Genomic DNA, 14,721 nt, shown 5'->3' with positions numbered 1-14,721 from the left:
TTTTTAGCTTCAGAATATGATTCCATCCAGTTGTAAGGTATCAGACTTGTTTAATAGTTTGAGCAAATTTTAGAATAAATATTGTTTTCATTTGTCATGTGTATTCTATCAACAAATCATGTTTCTATGAAAGTCTGGTAGTGTGATCCTCAGTTGTTAAAGGGATAGTTTTAAAATTAGTCCATTATTTACTCACCCTCAAGCCATCCTAGGCGTGCGTATATGAATTCCTTCTTTCAGATGAATCCAATCGGAGTTATATTAAAAATTGACTTTGACCTTCCAAGCGGTTTAATGGCGTTAATCGAAATCCTCCGACATTCTTCTTTACAAATCCTTGTTTTGTACTTCTAATTCGTGACCGTTGTTTTGTTTTGAGCTCTCCCCTGCGTTTCCGCGTTCGTCACTTCTGAGCAGCGCATGCGCAAAGCTGACCTCATACGTCATCCGCCCGGAGCTGCTTCCATTTACAACAGTGAGCACAAGCTAGATTAAATTGATTATTTCGTTTTAAATATGGTTATTTTTCTGACAAAAACGCATCTATTCGCTACAGGACGCCTTTGTTCACCCCCCGGAGCCATGTGAGGCACTTTTTATTATGGATGTATGTGCTTTATTTCACTTGTTTTGGACTGATGCACTGCAACACCCGCTGACTGCCATTAAACAGCTCGGAAGATCAAAGATAATTTTTAATATAACTCTTACTGGATTCGTCTGAAAGAAGAAAGTCAAATGGTGTCTTGAGGTTGAGTAATTCATGGGCTAATTTTCATTTTTGGGTGAACTAACCCTTTAAGCGTATTTATATTTTTCTCTAACCATTTTACAAGACATAGTGTATTCCAGCCTTGTGTTTTTGCACCATTTGTAACAAGGGAATCCACATAAATCTGGTGAAAAGAAGCAGGGGTAGCCAACCCTGCTCCCAGAGAGTTGACTTCACACGGAATTTAGTTCCAACCCTTATTAGACACACCTTACCCAACCAACGAAGGTGTTCTGGATTACTTGAAAAGAAGGTCTGTTGGAGCAGATTTGGACAAGCTGAGTCATTTACACTGACTCAGCAACCTCTTGACAAGTCACACTTTTTCAGTAGAGAACGTTCCACAAACATTAGACTCTGATATGCCCTGATGCCTTCCTACCTCCAGATACTGCCAGTAATGTCACCATTTTTTATATTTCGGACACAGCCAGTAAGTAAGCGATATAGAAAGAGAGACCAAGAGAGAGGCTGCTTCAGCTGGTTTTGGTGGTCACCGTCCCAAACTTCATGCTCTATGTGTCCGGTATATGGCTCAGTGGAGTATCTGCCGGCTCCATAAGCCTGTACTTCTCCTCCAGAGATGGCTCGGTCCCCTGCAGGTGAATTAGTGGCTTGGTCTGGAATATGCCCAGACTTTCCTGGTTTCTCTTGTTGTATATGTTCACCCTGTGTTGCAGTTCCGGACTGGCCTTTACTGACCCTGCCGGACTGGGCAATTTAAGGTTGACCGGGTCCACCCTGCCTTTCTGCGCCAGGCAGGAGTCCTCAGACAGGGAAGAGAGCAGTTCTTTGACCACCGCGCTGGGGTCATGGACACCTGGTTGTGTGCCGAGGGTCAAAGGGCTGCAGTATGGAGGAGGGCAGCAGCGTTGGCCGCTGTAGTCTGAGGTGGAGGCTTCCCGTACGGTAGAGCTGCAGTCAGTTGTGGAGCCCAGTGTGTGGCTGCTGATGCTGTACTGCCGGGCTGTGAAGCTGCAGCTGGACCGGGACATGGTCGTGCTGGATGCTTCACTTACAGAGCTGCCCGTGCGCTCCTGGCCACTGCCCGGGCCGTCAGCACTGACGAGGGAAGGCGGCAAGTGGCTGGGGTTGGTAGGAAGGTGGACATCGATGGCTGCTGTGGTTATGACACGTGCACCAGGGTCGGGCACCCCAATGTCTGTGTGTATAACAGATAGTATAACATTGGCTCTCATTCACTTTCTAAATGTTTAAGCATCGTGACAGTGGTCAACTGATACATTAGCCAGACCTTTTGGAATTTTGAGATCAAATGATTAGTGTATTTGATGAACAATGAGGTGTAATCTTCAGATTGGTCTTGTCGATTGTCAAGGGAATTTAAAGCAGGGTTGTTGTAGATAACTAAAACTAAATTTAAAGCCAAAAATAAACTTAAAATTAAACAAAATATATAAAAACCTTTTCTATTTCAGCTAGTTGCCAAGTCAACATTTCTCATTTAGTTCAACTTGACATAGACATATAAAAAAACTGCTAATAATGACTGACACAACAAATTTACTAAAACTAAAATGAAAACGGAAAATATTAAAATAAAAACTGATTTAAATTACTCATACAAATTATAATAGTCTCAATTATACTAAACACTGATTTAAAGTAAATATTGAATATTTAATTTTTGATCTCATTTGCCTATTTTTTTAAAATACATACTTGCATACTCCAATATATTAAATTATACATATATACTGTATATTTCAACAATTTATGACCCATGATCCACCTTGCTATCTAAAAGTTGGCATCTGCCGAGAAACTAGTATCAGTAAACCAATAATTTGGATGTATATGCATAGATTAATAGTAGATGCAGCGGAGGTCATCGGCTGGGTAGAAGGTCTTACGATCTGCCTGGCAGAGCGAGGAGTCGACTGCACTCTAAGTGCCATCCGCACATCTCTGGAGACGAGACCCAACTCGCAGCGCCTTTTTAAATTCATTTTTACTGTTTGAAATATTCATCAAACGGAGGCTCGGGAGGAGATGGGCAGCCGACTAAAACACCAGGAAGACAATCACAGCCGAATATAAATAACACATGAGGATGAAGACAGCCACACACACATTTTTACTTCTTCCAGGGAAGAGTAAAAGAAAGTGAATGTGAAACCTTATTTAAAAAAAAAAAATGCATTGTACTTTTTAAAATTTGCAATTGTAAGCATTGCTTTTGGTAAAATACCGTAGTTGGTGTTGCTTGGGGTCAAGCTCTGACACGTAATGTGCCCCACAAAGATTATCTAGAATAACTAGAATACATGTGCGAGCTCTGAAGTCTTTCCTCATGTCCTGCACTGGGAAAAAATCTTTATTTTTGCCTTGTTTTCTGGTAAAAAGCCAAACATCCTTAAACCACAAGATAAATTTAAGTGGAAAGCAAAATGTTTTCATAGAAAATATCTTCAGTCAAGTTTATTTTTCTAACCTCATTGGCAGTTTTTTCTCATTCTAAAATGTCACAAAATATTACATTTGTTTTTGAAAAGAAACAGATTTCAGCTTTGAACTTGACACTGTCAAAACGTAGTCATTATATGAACTATTTATTTTTGGTGTCTCCATCCAGTATTTGAGGAATCCGGTTTCTGAAACTAAGCAGACTTTGAGAGCGATGATTCAGCATGATCATGTCACGCAGTATCTCTTTGTGGTCGCTCGGCTCGATGCAGTAAATTCTCATCCGAACCACAGCGGAGATAAAAGAGACCTCGCTCTGGCTGAACTCTGACAGGTAATGGCCTCAACTTCAAAAAGCAGCTCTTTAAAAAATGAGATCACTCAGCTGCTCTTATATTTTCTGCGTCTTTGTCTTTGGTGCTTAAATGCATCTAACTCCCGTGTTATACATGTCTAAGGTGCCAAATATAAAATATGGCCGCTAAGATACGAGCCCTCAGGCAACCGTCATTCTATCTCCTCTCCTCTGCTCTTCTGTCTCCAGGGGTCGGTCTGCGCTTTGACAGCATTTCTGTCCTTTATCATTTAGAGGAAAAAGCCACGGGCTGGCTCCTGGTGCCCACATTTCCCACAATCCTCTAGGGGATGAAGTGTGGCTTGCATGAGGACCATTGTGGGGTTTTTCAGGTTAAAGGAACAGATGTTTGTGCCATAGTTGAATACTCTTTCAGGATGAACAAGACCCAATGCACAGAGCAGCTGTGTGTGTGTGTATAACAGCTGTACTCCTGCCAAACAGATCCCAATGTGACCTGACATGTGGGGAACATTATAGCGGTCTGTTATAATGGGATATCATACGATCTGTCCTGATTGTACTGTCACAGTAAACACTGAAGGGATGTTAGATAGATAGATAGATAGAGAGAGAGAGAGAGAGAGATAGATGATAGATAGATGGATAGATAGATAGATGATAGATGGATAGATAGATAGAGAGATAGATAGATAGATAGATATATGGATAGATGGATGGATGGATGGATAAAGAGAGATAGATAGAGAGAGAGATACATAGATAGACAGAGAGAGATAGAGAGCGAGAGAGAGATAGATGATAGACAGATATATAGATGATAGATAGATAGATAGAGAGAGAGATAGATGATAGATAGATAGATGGATAGATAGAGAGATAGCGAGAGATAGATGATAGATGGATAGATAGATAGAGAGAGAGAGATAGATGATAGATGGATAGATAGATAGAGAGATAGCGAGAGAGAGAGATAGATGATAGATGGATAGATAGATGGATAGATAGATAGATGGATAGATAGAGAGAGAGAGAGATAGATAGATAGAGAGATAGAGAGAGAGAGATGATAGATGGATAGATAGATGGATATATGGATAGATAGATGGATAGATAGAGAGATAGATAGATGGATGGATAGATAGATAGATAGATGGACAGATAGAGAGAGATAGATAGAGAGAGAGATAAATAGATAGAGATAGAGAGCGAGAGAGATAGATGATAGATAGATAGATAGATATATAGATGATAGATAGATAGAGAGAGAGAGATAGATAGAGAGAGAGATAGATATATGATAGATGATAGATAGATAGAGAGATAGATAGATAGATAGATAGAGAGAGAGAGAGATAGATAGATAGATAGATAGATAGATAGATAGATAGATAGATAGATAGATAGATAGATATCATCACTTCCATATTCAATATCATTTTAACATCAGAATTACTGGAGACATTTTAGTGGTGTGTGGATAAATGTTACATCATTTCTCGTGTGAGACTGGGCTGGTTCTTAACTCATTAAAAAGGCAGTGATAGGACCGGTCTGGGTACCTGGAGGAGGTCTGGGCTCTCTGGTGTTGGCGCGGCACTCGTTGTCAGATCCAGCGGGACCCAGGCCGTCTATTTCCTGGAAGCTGCTGCTCTGTTTCCCCCACACATGGTGGATCTGCATGGCAGCCTCACGCTCAGCGGCCAGATCCAAATCCTGCTGCGCCAGGTGAGCCCTCAACTGCCTGATCTCAAACTGCCCAAAACAAGAATGCAGACAGAGACTGACATATTTTGAAATCATTTAAGTAATTTAATTTGCTGTCATTATGGGCTGTTACATATAATGTAAAAGTAAAATATGTTTTGTCAAGAAACCCCACTAAATTGAACGTCTTAATTAACAGATTTTATTCATATGAAAATACTAATATGAATAAAATGTGTTTGTTTTCAATGTAAACAAGGAGATCTAACCTTTTATTCAAAGGCAAAAATTAGCTTATTTGATTAGTGATCTACAAATAGTGCAGAATCTTTTATTTCTAATATTTTATTTTATTGTTTTTGTTTATTTAAATTAGATTAAGAACTCCAGATTAGATTTTTTTTTATTTAATTTAATTTAATTTAATTTAATTTAACTGTTCATTAGCTACCTTGCTACCTAAACTTTAGGAGTAACCATTTTGGAAAAACCCACACACTAAGATTATAGCTCTTCAATTATAAATGATAATTATAGCTATTATTCTAATTATAATTTTGATTAAAGTTATAACCATTTAGGTTATCAAACAATTATTACTGGTAGTATTACAAATCATTGTCTATAACTTATATCATAAACACACTGAACTGGATCTCCTTGCTAAATTGTAACTCCAATATGCTTTATTTGTTGAATCAATGTCCACACACTCGACATAATCAATGAGCTCTACTGTTCTCAGGGCCGCTGCGCTGATATCGACAGGTCTCGGATCAGTTTCCAACAGACATTTCTATCACAGTCTTATCGGTCTTCTTCCCCAAGGAGAAGAACAACAGAAACACATCTAGGGTCAATTGTGTATTTCAGTGGCGTGCATTGATCCCTGTCTGTGTTATCTGTCTGGTGGGCCCAGGACAGGCTGGATGGGTCACGTGACTGTTTTATGTAATACGCTGGGCTGGATTGCAGCTTGAAACGCGAGCTTGCATCATCCGCCGAGACTCGATCAGAAATGAAGCATGAGCTTGGTGCGGTTTAAAATATGGGGGATATTCAGGATGCATTGTGCTGTTGAGACACAATTCACATACATCAGTGTCTATGGACATCAGTAGCATATAATTCTGGACCGAAAATCCCCCAAATAAACAGACGTGTTTCAAATATTTTTTTTCTGGTGACTAATATGGTTAAATAAACAGATACAATCTGATCAATAAAAAAAAAAGATCAGTGATTACAGGCACTGTGTTACTGAGCAGATGAATTAAAGTGAAATTTGATTGTGTGTCAGAGTGCTGCCCTCTGCTGGACAAATACACGGTGCAACATGATTATGGAAAAATGTTTGGAGAGGGGAGTTAAAACAATTATTCACACAAAAATGAAAAATGGCTGCAAATTTACCCTCAGGCCATCCGAAATGTAGATGAGTTTGTTTCTTCATCAGAACAGATTTAGAGAAATGCTCTGATCAATAAAAAAAAGATCAGTGATTACAGGCACTGTGTTACTGAGCAGATGAATTAAAGTGAAATTTGATTGTGTGTCAGAGTGCTGCCCTCTGCTGGACAAATACACGGTGCAACATGATTATGGAAAAATGTTTGGAGAGGGGAGTTAAAACAATTATTCACACAAAAATGAAAAATGGCTGCAAATTTACCCTCAGGCCATCCGAAATGTAGATGAGTTTGTTTCTTCATCAGAACCGATTTAGAGAAATGTAGCATTACATCACTTGCTCACCAGTGGGTCCTCTGCAGTGAATGGGTGCCATCAGAATGAGAGTCCAAACAGCTGATAAAAACATTACAATAATCCACAAGTAATCCACACCACTCCAGTCCATCACTTAACATCTTGTGAAGTGAAAAGTTGCATGTTTGTAAGAAACAAGCTCAATTAATTCAACTGTTTTCATTAAAACAGTTTTAATCCAAACCACAGAAAACCAGTCAAAATATGAGTCCGTTATCCATAATAACGTCCATTTAGTGTTGTCCTCTCAAAATAAAATCCACCAACATATTTTCACTTGTAAACGGTGCTTGATCTGTGCATATTTCTCTCCTGATTCAGATGGGGCAACTTTTCACTGGAGAACGCAACATTATGGATAGAGGACACTTTTGTAATTAAAAACGTCTTGATGGATTTGTTTCTTACAAACATGCAGCTGTTCACTTCACAAGACATTAATTGTTGGACTGGAGTGGAGTGGATTACTTGTGGATTATTGTGATGTTTTTATCAGCTGTTTGGACTCTCATTCTGACGGCACCCATTCACTGCAGAGCATCCACTTGTGAGCAACTGATGGAATGCTACATTTCTCCAAATCTGTTCTGATGAAGATACAAACTTTTAGTAATGATGTTTTAAAATGTGAAATGAAGACTGATTTAAAAAAAAATCTATTTACAAAAGAATGCAGCTCTTTTGAATCTTCTCTTCATCAAAGAATCATGAGGGGGAAAATGTATCATGGTTTCCACCAAAATATGAAGCAGCACAACTGTTTTCAACTCTAATAATAATCATAAATGTTTCTTGAGCAGCAAATCAGCATATTAGACTGATTTCTGAAGGATCACGTGACACTGAAGACTGGAGTAATGATGCTGAAAATTCAGCTTTGATCACAGAAATAAATTGCATTTTAAAATACATTAAAATTCTAATATTGTTTAACTGTAATATTACTGATTTTATTTTATTTATATCAAGTAAATGCTGCTTTGTTGAGCATGAAAGATTTCTTTCAAAAACATAAAAAAATCTTACCAACCCCAAACTTTGCTCAAAAAGGATGCGTGTATTTGATCAACCAAAAAAAAAAAAGTACACCTTTACTCGGCTGTGTTGTTTCTCTTCTGTAGCGTATGTGCTACAAGTGAAGGTGGAGATGGAGCTGGAGATCCAGCAGTATGAGAAGACCAAAGCTGTGAGGGAGGAACAGCTGGAGAGACTCACACAGATCTGCCAGGAACAGGCCGTGAGTGATGAACTAACCCTTCACTGATCTCTGACATTTACATTACCAACATAACACAAAAAGTACAACTCTTGTGCTAGTGACACTTACCTTGACAGTAGCTCTGCAATAGAAGTATACTCAGGAGTGTAAGTTTTGCTTTGAAGGAATAGTTCACCCAAAAATAAGAATGTACTCATCCTCAGGCCATCCGAGATAAAGATGAGTTTGTATCTTCATCAGAACAGATTTGGAGAAATGTAGCATTCCATCAGTTGCTCACAAGTGGATGCTCTGCAGTGAATGGGTGCCGTCAGAATGAGAGTCCAAACAGCTGATAAAAACATTACAATAATCCACAAGTAATCCACACCACTCCAGTCCATCACTTAACATCTTGTGAAGTGAAAAGTTGCATGTTTGTAAGAAACAAGCTCAATTAATTCAACTGTTTTCATTAAAACAGTTTTAATCCAAACCACAGAAAACCAGTCAAACTATGAGTCCGTTATCCATAATAACGTCCATTTAGTGTTGTCCTCTCAAAATAAAATCCACCAACATATTTTCACTTGTAAACGGTGCTTGATCTGTGCATATTTCTCTCCTGATTCAGATGGGGCAACTTTTCACTGGAGAACGCAACATTATGGATAGAGGACACTTTTGTAATTAAAAACGTCTTGATGGATTTGTTTCTTACAAACATGCAGCTGTTCACTTCACAAGACATTAATTGTTGGACTGGAGTGGAGTGGATTACTTGTGGATTATTGTGATGTTTTTATCAGCTGTTTGGACTCTCATTCTGACGGCACCCATTCACTGCAGAGCATCCACTGGTGAGCAACTGATGGAATGCTACATTTCTCCAAATCTGTTCTGATGAAGATACAAACTCATCTTTATCTCGGATGGCCTGAGGATGAGTACATTCTTATTTTTGGGTGAACTATTCCTTCAAAGCAAAACTTACACTCCTGAGTATACTTCTATTGCAGAGCTACTGTCAAGGTAAGTGTCACTAGCACAAGAGTTGTACTTTTTGTGTTATGTTGGTAATGTAAATGTCAGAGATCAGTGAAGGGTTAGTTCATCACTCACGGCCTGTTCCTGGCAGATCTGTGTGAGTCTCTCCAGCTGTTCCTCCCTCACAGCTTTGGTCTTCTCATACTGCTGGATCTCCAGCTCCATCTCCACCTTCACTTGTAGCACATACGCTACAGAAGAGAAACAACACAGCCGAGTAAAGGTGTACTTTTTTTTTTTTGGTTGATCAAATACACGCATCCTTTTTGAGCAAAGTTTGGGGTTGGTAAGATTTTTTTATGTTTTTGAAAGAAATCTTTCATGCTCAACAAAGCAGCATTTACTTGATATAAATAAAATAAAATCAGTAATATTACAGTTAAACAATATTAGAATTTTAATGTATTTTAAAATGCAATTTATTTCTGTGATCAAAGCTGAATTTTCAGCATCATTACTCCAGTCTTCAGTGTCACGTGATCCTTCAGAAATCAGTCTAATATGCTGATTTGCTGCTCAAGAAACATTTATGATTATTATTAGAGTTGAAAACAGTTGTGCTGCTTCATATTTTGGTGGAAACCATGATACATTTTCCCCCTCATGATTCTTTGATGAAGAGAAGATTCAAAAGAGCTGCATTCTTTTGTAAATAGATTTTTTTTTAAATCAGTCTTCATTTCACATTTTAAAACATCATTACTAAATAAAAGTATTCATTTCTTTCTTTCAAAATAAATTATTAGCTTTTAATCAGTCATTTTTGAATCTGTAGTTTTGTATCTGGTTGAATTATATAGAATGTTTTATTGTTATTATTGTTTTATCTAAATATTTATTAATGTATAAATAAATAACACAATGTCTTAATAGAATATTTCTACAATATTTATATTCAAATAATATTATACAATTGTTTGAACAGACTACATGTATTTGAATAGACCACAATTATTTAAATAGAACACATCTCAATAAAAATACTGTAAAACAGCTGATCAAATGTTAACAGGTTTAACACACAATGGGCAGCTTTGATGAACCGCTAATTGTTTTCTGCAAACATACAATGCCGCCAAATGCTAACATCACCTCCATCCACACCTAAGTGAAGAGCCCATTTTTGCCTCATATTCCATGAACATGACATGAGCGTCGTCTGAAGTTGATTTCTTTGGCTGGGCTGGGATTGTGCTGAGAGGGCCAAAGGCTTTCAATCAGGTGCTCTGCTGTCTGCTGTTGGCTCTTAATAAAGCCATATCCACATGACCCCTCTTATCATCCACTCGCTCTCCATTTCAATTAGTCTCTTCTCACACTGGTACCATCTGCTGACAGAACTCCCAGCATGCTTTGCTGCGTTGCAATGTGTTAGACTCACGGTTATTTTTAAAACCGCAGCTTTTTCTACGCGGTTTGGCCGTTCGTCCACACGCAAACGCAGCACCAGTTCACTGAAACCAAACATTTTTGAAAAAGCCTGCCAGGTAGGGATGGGCCTATCGATCCGAAGTATCGATATATCGATACTGATACGAGTATCGAAAGTATCGATACTCAAACAATAAATATCGATACTAAGGTGTGTTTTATTTACCAGTGATTTTATTTAACAAAAAAATAAGGCATTTAATTGGACCTTATTTACTGTTAGTAAATAATTGTGTAGGATATAACTATTTTCCTGCTCATCTGAACACGCAAATGTTGCAAGACAGAACCATTCCATCACAGAGAGCGTTCACTCACTTCTGACAGTTCATTCAAACAGGGCTGCATTTCCCAAAAGTATCATAAGAAAGCATTAAAGCTTTTGGGAACGGCAGCCCTGAACAAAGCTTATCAGAGGACAGAAGAAAAAAAACATATATGTTTGAGTTATTTCACAATAAACTAATTGAAATTAGCCTACATAGTTTGTGCAGTTACAGTTATTTAAATTGAACGTTGAAAGATAATATTGATCATGTTCTATTCGGTAATGTTAATATAAATCATACACTGTCAAAAAAGGTTGTCACAACCTGTCAACAACAGCCTGTCATTGGCAGTCCCTTATGAAAATGAACCGTGGTTTTACTAAAGTGACCGTAGTTCAACTGTAGTATTTGTAGATTCGAATCATGTGTAAACAAAAAACATATCTGAACCATGTGTAAACAAAAAGATAACCTAATAAGTTACAATTAAGGCGTATTGAATGTTAAAATGTGTTTTAAACAAAGTGGTTATCATTACCCATTTTACGTTTAGTAATTTAATAAATTTCATAATTTAAAAGTTTAGTTCAGAAGTATCGTATCGGTATCGATATCGATATCGACGATACTGCCTTGAAAAATATCGGTATCGTATCGATAACAAAATAAGTGGCATCGCCCATCCCTACTGCCAGGGTGAAGATTTTCAGAAACTCCGGTTGCAGTGTTATCGTGTCTGTAGACAGCCAAACCGGAGTTTTTGGCTTGTGAGGTCGGAGCCTGCGCTGTTATCTCCGCCTACTGGAGACTCTTTCAGGCTTCTGATTGGCCAACATAGCTTTATGGTTATATCGCCACCTGTTGGTTTGGCATGCTCTTGACAGTGCTTCATAGCATGCGTTTTCATGTGGACGGAGATTTTTTTTAACAGAAGAAGGAAAAACTACATTTATAAAAATACCCGTGTACGTGTGGACATGGCCTTAATTGAGTTCCTAAAATTCTTTAGGTATAAAAAAGAAATGAAAAAATAAAGTAATAAAATAAAATAAAAATATAAAGCAGCATATCTCAGCAACTAACCCTCAGTAAATTTAACCATGTGCTGGTGTCTTTTCTGAAGTTCAGCACGGCATGGTGCTTTTATGTCCTGCTGTGTACATCATGGTCCAACCACAGGGTGGCGTAAAACTGGATCTGACTCGCCGTGAGACTTGAGCTCATGAATGTGAAATATCAGCTTTAGTTTTTCCTTCATTTCTCAGAGTTCAGATTACATAACTTCAGCATTCTACTGTTGTATTAAACTGTGTAAAGTGTGACGACCGTATTTAGCCGTCTTTTTTTTTGTGCCAACTGTGCACGCTCTCAAATTAAAATCTTGAGGGGTATGAACAAACACACACATGAAAACATACGCAATTCTCACAGCTTGCACATCTTAAACCAGGAAGGATAGGGAAAAGATAAGATATATATGCAAACAAACATGCAGAATACACAAAAACACAGGCACAAAGCAATATAAATGTAAATTTTAATAGAAAAGGCACAGAAGAAGGCATGCAAGCACTTTAGATTCATATGAAGTATAGACAAAATAGATCTAAAATTTATATTTGAATGATTAAATAAAAAATGACATAAAACTATTAATTGCAATTAAAATTGTACTAAATAATTAAAGCTTTAAGTTTACTACTGTATCTTTAAAATGTATTTTTTTGCTTTTATTTTTATATTTTCAGTTTAAGTTTTAGTAATTGTTACATGCTTTTGTCTTTTTTTTGTCGAGCTTTTTTTTTCATTCATCCATTATTTACTATTTTTCTATATAGCTTTCTTTTTATTTCAGTTTTAGTAATTCTAGTACTTTAGTAGTGAGTTACCAAATCAACATTTCAAATTTTCATTGTATTATATTTGATTTCAGTATTATTTTCAGAAATATTCTTTTCAGAAATATTTTATTTCAATGATCAAAAACTATTTTTTTATAGATTCATCAATAACAACACTGCTTGTATTGATGTATTTTATTTATCATGACTTTTATATCAAACTCAGGGGTGTTTCTGTGAGGTGCTACTGGATCTCAGCACTGGCAGAGCTGTTTGTTGTCATCACCAGTGTTCATGTAAGTGTGTCTGATGGCGCGGTACTCAACAGCTCAATGATGTTTAGTGAGAATGAGGGTGACCTGCCCCAGCCATCGACCATGAATACACTTGCATACAGAACCCGTGCTGAGACATTATGGACATTATGCTCCTCTCAGCGCAGACAAAAGACTCTGAATCAATCTGAATTTTAATAAGACCAACGCTGGCAGTAGCAGCGCGTGTGAGACGCCTATCATAACTCACACTCATTGGGCCGGACAGGACAACAGCTAGTAAAATTAATCAGCTGAATTAGCTAATGCTTAAATGCTAAAAGTGCTTTAAAGGTCAAATGTATTTACATTCAGTAAATAAATAAATATTACTTACAACAGTATTTTTAAAGACTTTATAGTGTCAAAAAAGATTGTGAATGGTGTGTTGTAATAAAGCAGCTTACCGTCAATGATTCTCTTGACTCTCCAGATGCGGAGGGTGATGATGAGGCTGATAGCGTCCCAGGGGCTGCTGGGGCCGTTCGCCACTGTGGAGGCCACCATTGGGGCCAAAGAGAGTACAATCACAGCACCGTCAAATACCTGAATAAAACAACATCAACAACGAAACACAATCATATGCCTTTCAGCTTGTAACATGTAAAAGTGTATTTATTACTATGAGCTGTTACATACCAGGTAATGCTCAACTGTAGACACTTCATAACATACTATACTAACTATAATTTATTTAATAGATCTGAAATAAATTTAAAATGTATGTATTATTTAATAAATTATGGAAGCCCTTTTCTGCCATGAAAAAAAAAACAGAGCAGGTAATTGTGATTTTTCTCATAATTTTCTTTTATACTAATGAATTTTTCTGCAAATTTTGAATTTTTATCTCACAATTCTGAGGTGATATCTCACAGTTCTCAGAATATATAATATATAACAGTTCTCAGAAGATATATAATCTCAGAATTGCGAGATACAAACTCAGAACTGTGAAGAAAAAAGTCAGAATTGTGAGTTATAAACTTGCAGTTGCGGGAAAAAAAGTCACAATTGCCTTTATTTTTTATTCTCATAATTCAGAATAAAAGAAACACAGACTCACAATTTGGAGTTTATATTTCCCATTTTCTCAGAATCACATGAAACAAAGTCAAAAATTTTTTTGGAAGGGCATTCCCCTTCTGCCGGCCTCCGTGACAGACAAAGAGCTGGTCTGAGGTCCTGAAGCTTTGCGTCCGGTCTACATAGCACCTTAAGGCTCGGACGGGACAGAGCAAAACTAGGGCTGGGTCTGCCTCCTCCGAGGGCAGCGCTTGGAGGTTCACCACCTGATTCCTGAAGGGGTAGCGGGAACCTTGGACACGTAGCCGGGCCGGGGCCTCAGGGTTACCTGGGAATCAGCCGGCCCGAACTCCAGGCACGAATCGTTGACCGAAAATGCGTGCAGGTCCCCTACCCTCTTGATGGAGGCCAATGCAAGCAGGAGCAAAGTCTTCATCGAAAGGAACTTCAGCTCAACCACCCGCAAAGGCTCAAATCGGCCCTGCTGTAGTGCCGTGAGCACCAGAGTCAGGTCCCAAGAGGGTATAGAGGGTGGCTGTGGAGGATTTAACATTCTCGCCCCCTTAAGGAACCTGACTACCAGGTCATGCTTCCCCAACGACCTCC

General features: G+C 38.0%; 1 protein-coding gene across 1 annotated transcript in view; it reads right to left on the bottom strand.

Annotated features, from left to right (window-relative positions):
* Nucleotides 1–806: 806 nt before the first annotated feature.
* Nucleotides 807–14,721, bottom strand: part of LOC107557978 (transmembrane protein 266-like) — a 63,043-nt gene continuing 49,128 nt past the window's right edge. The window contains exons 7-10 of the mRNA XM_016241576.1: nucleotides 13,497–13,635; nucleotides 9,310–9,425; nucleotides 5,066–5,270; nucleotides 807–1,964 (exon numbers count right to left, since the gene is read on the bottom strand). Of these exons, the coding sequence (XP_016097062.1) occupies nucleotides 1,288–1,964; nucleotides 5,066–5,270; nucleotides 9,310–9,425; nucleotides 13,497–13,635 (1,137 nt within the window). The 3' untranslated portion in view covers nucleotides 807–1,287. The remainder of the gene's footprint in view (nucleotides 1,965–5,065; nucleotides 5,271–9,309; nucleotides 9,426–13,496; nucleotides 13,636–14,721) is intronic.

Source organism: Sinocyclocheilus grahami, unplaced genomic scaffold (assembly GCF_001515645.1).
Source record: "Sinocyclocheilus grahami isolate Dianchi unplaced genomic scaffold, SAMN03320097.WGS_v1.1 scaffold627.1, whole genome shotgun sequence".
NCBI classification, from domain to species: Eukaryota; Metazoa; Chordata; class Actinopteri; order Cypriniformes; family Cyprinidae; genus Sinocyclocheilus; species Sinocyclocheilus grahami.
Note: the sequence above shows the minus strand (reverse complement) of the source record. Positions and strands in the feature narration are given on the sequence as shown.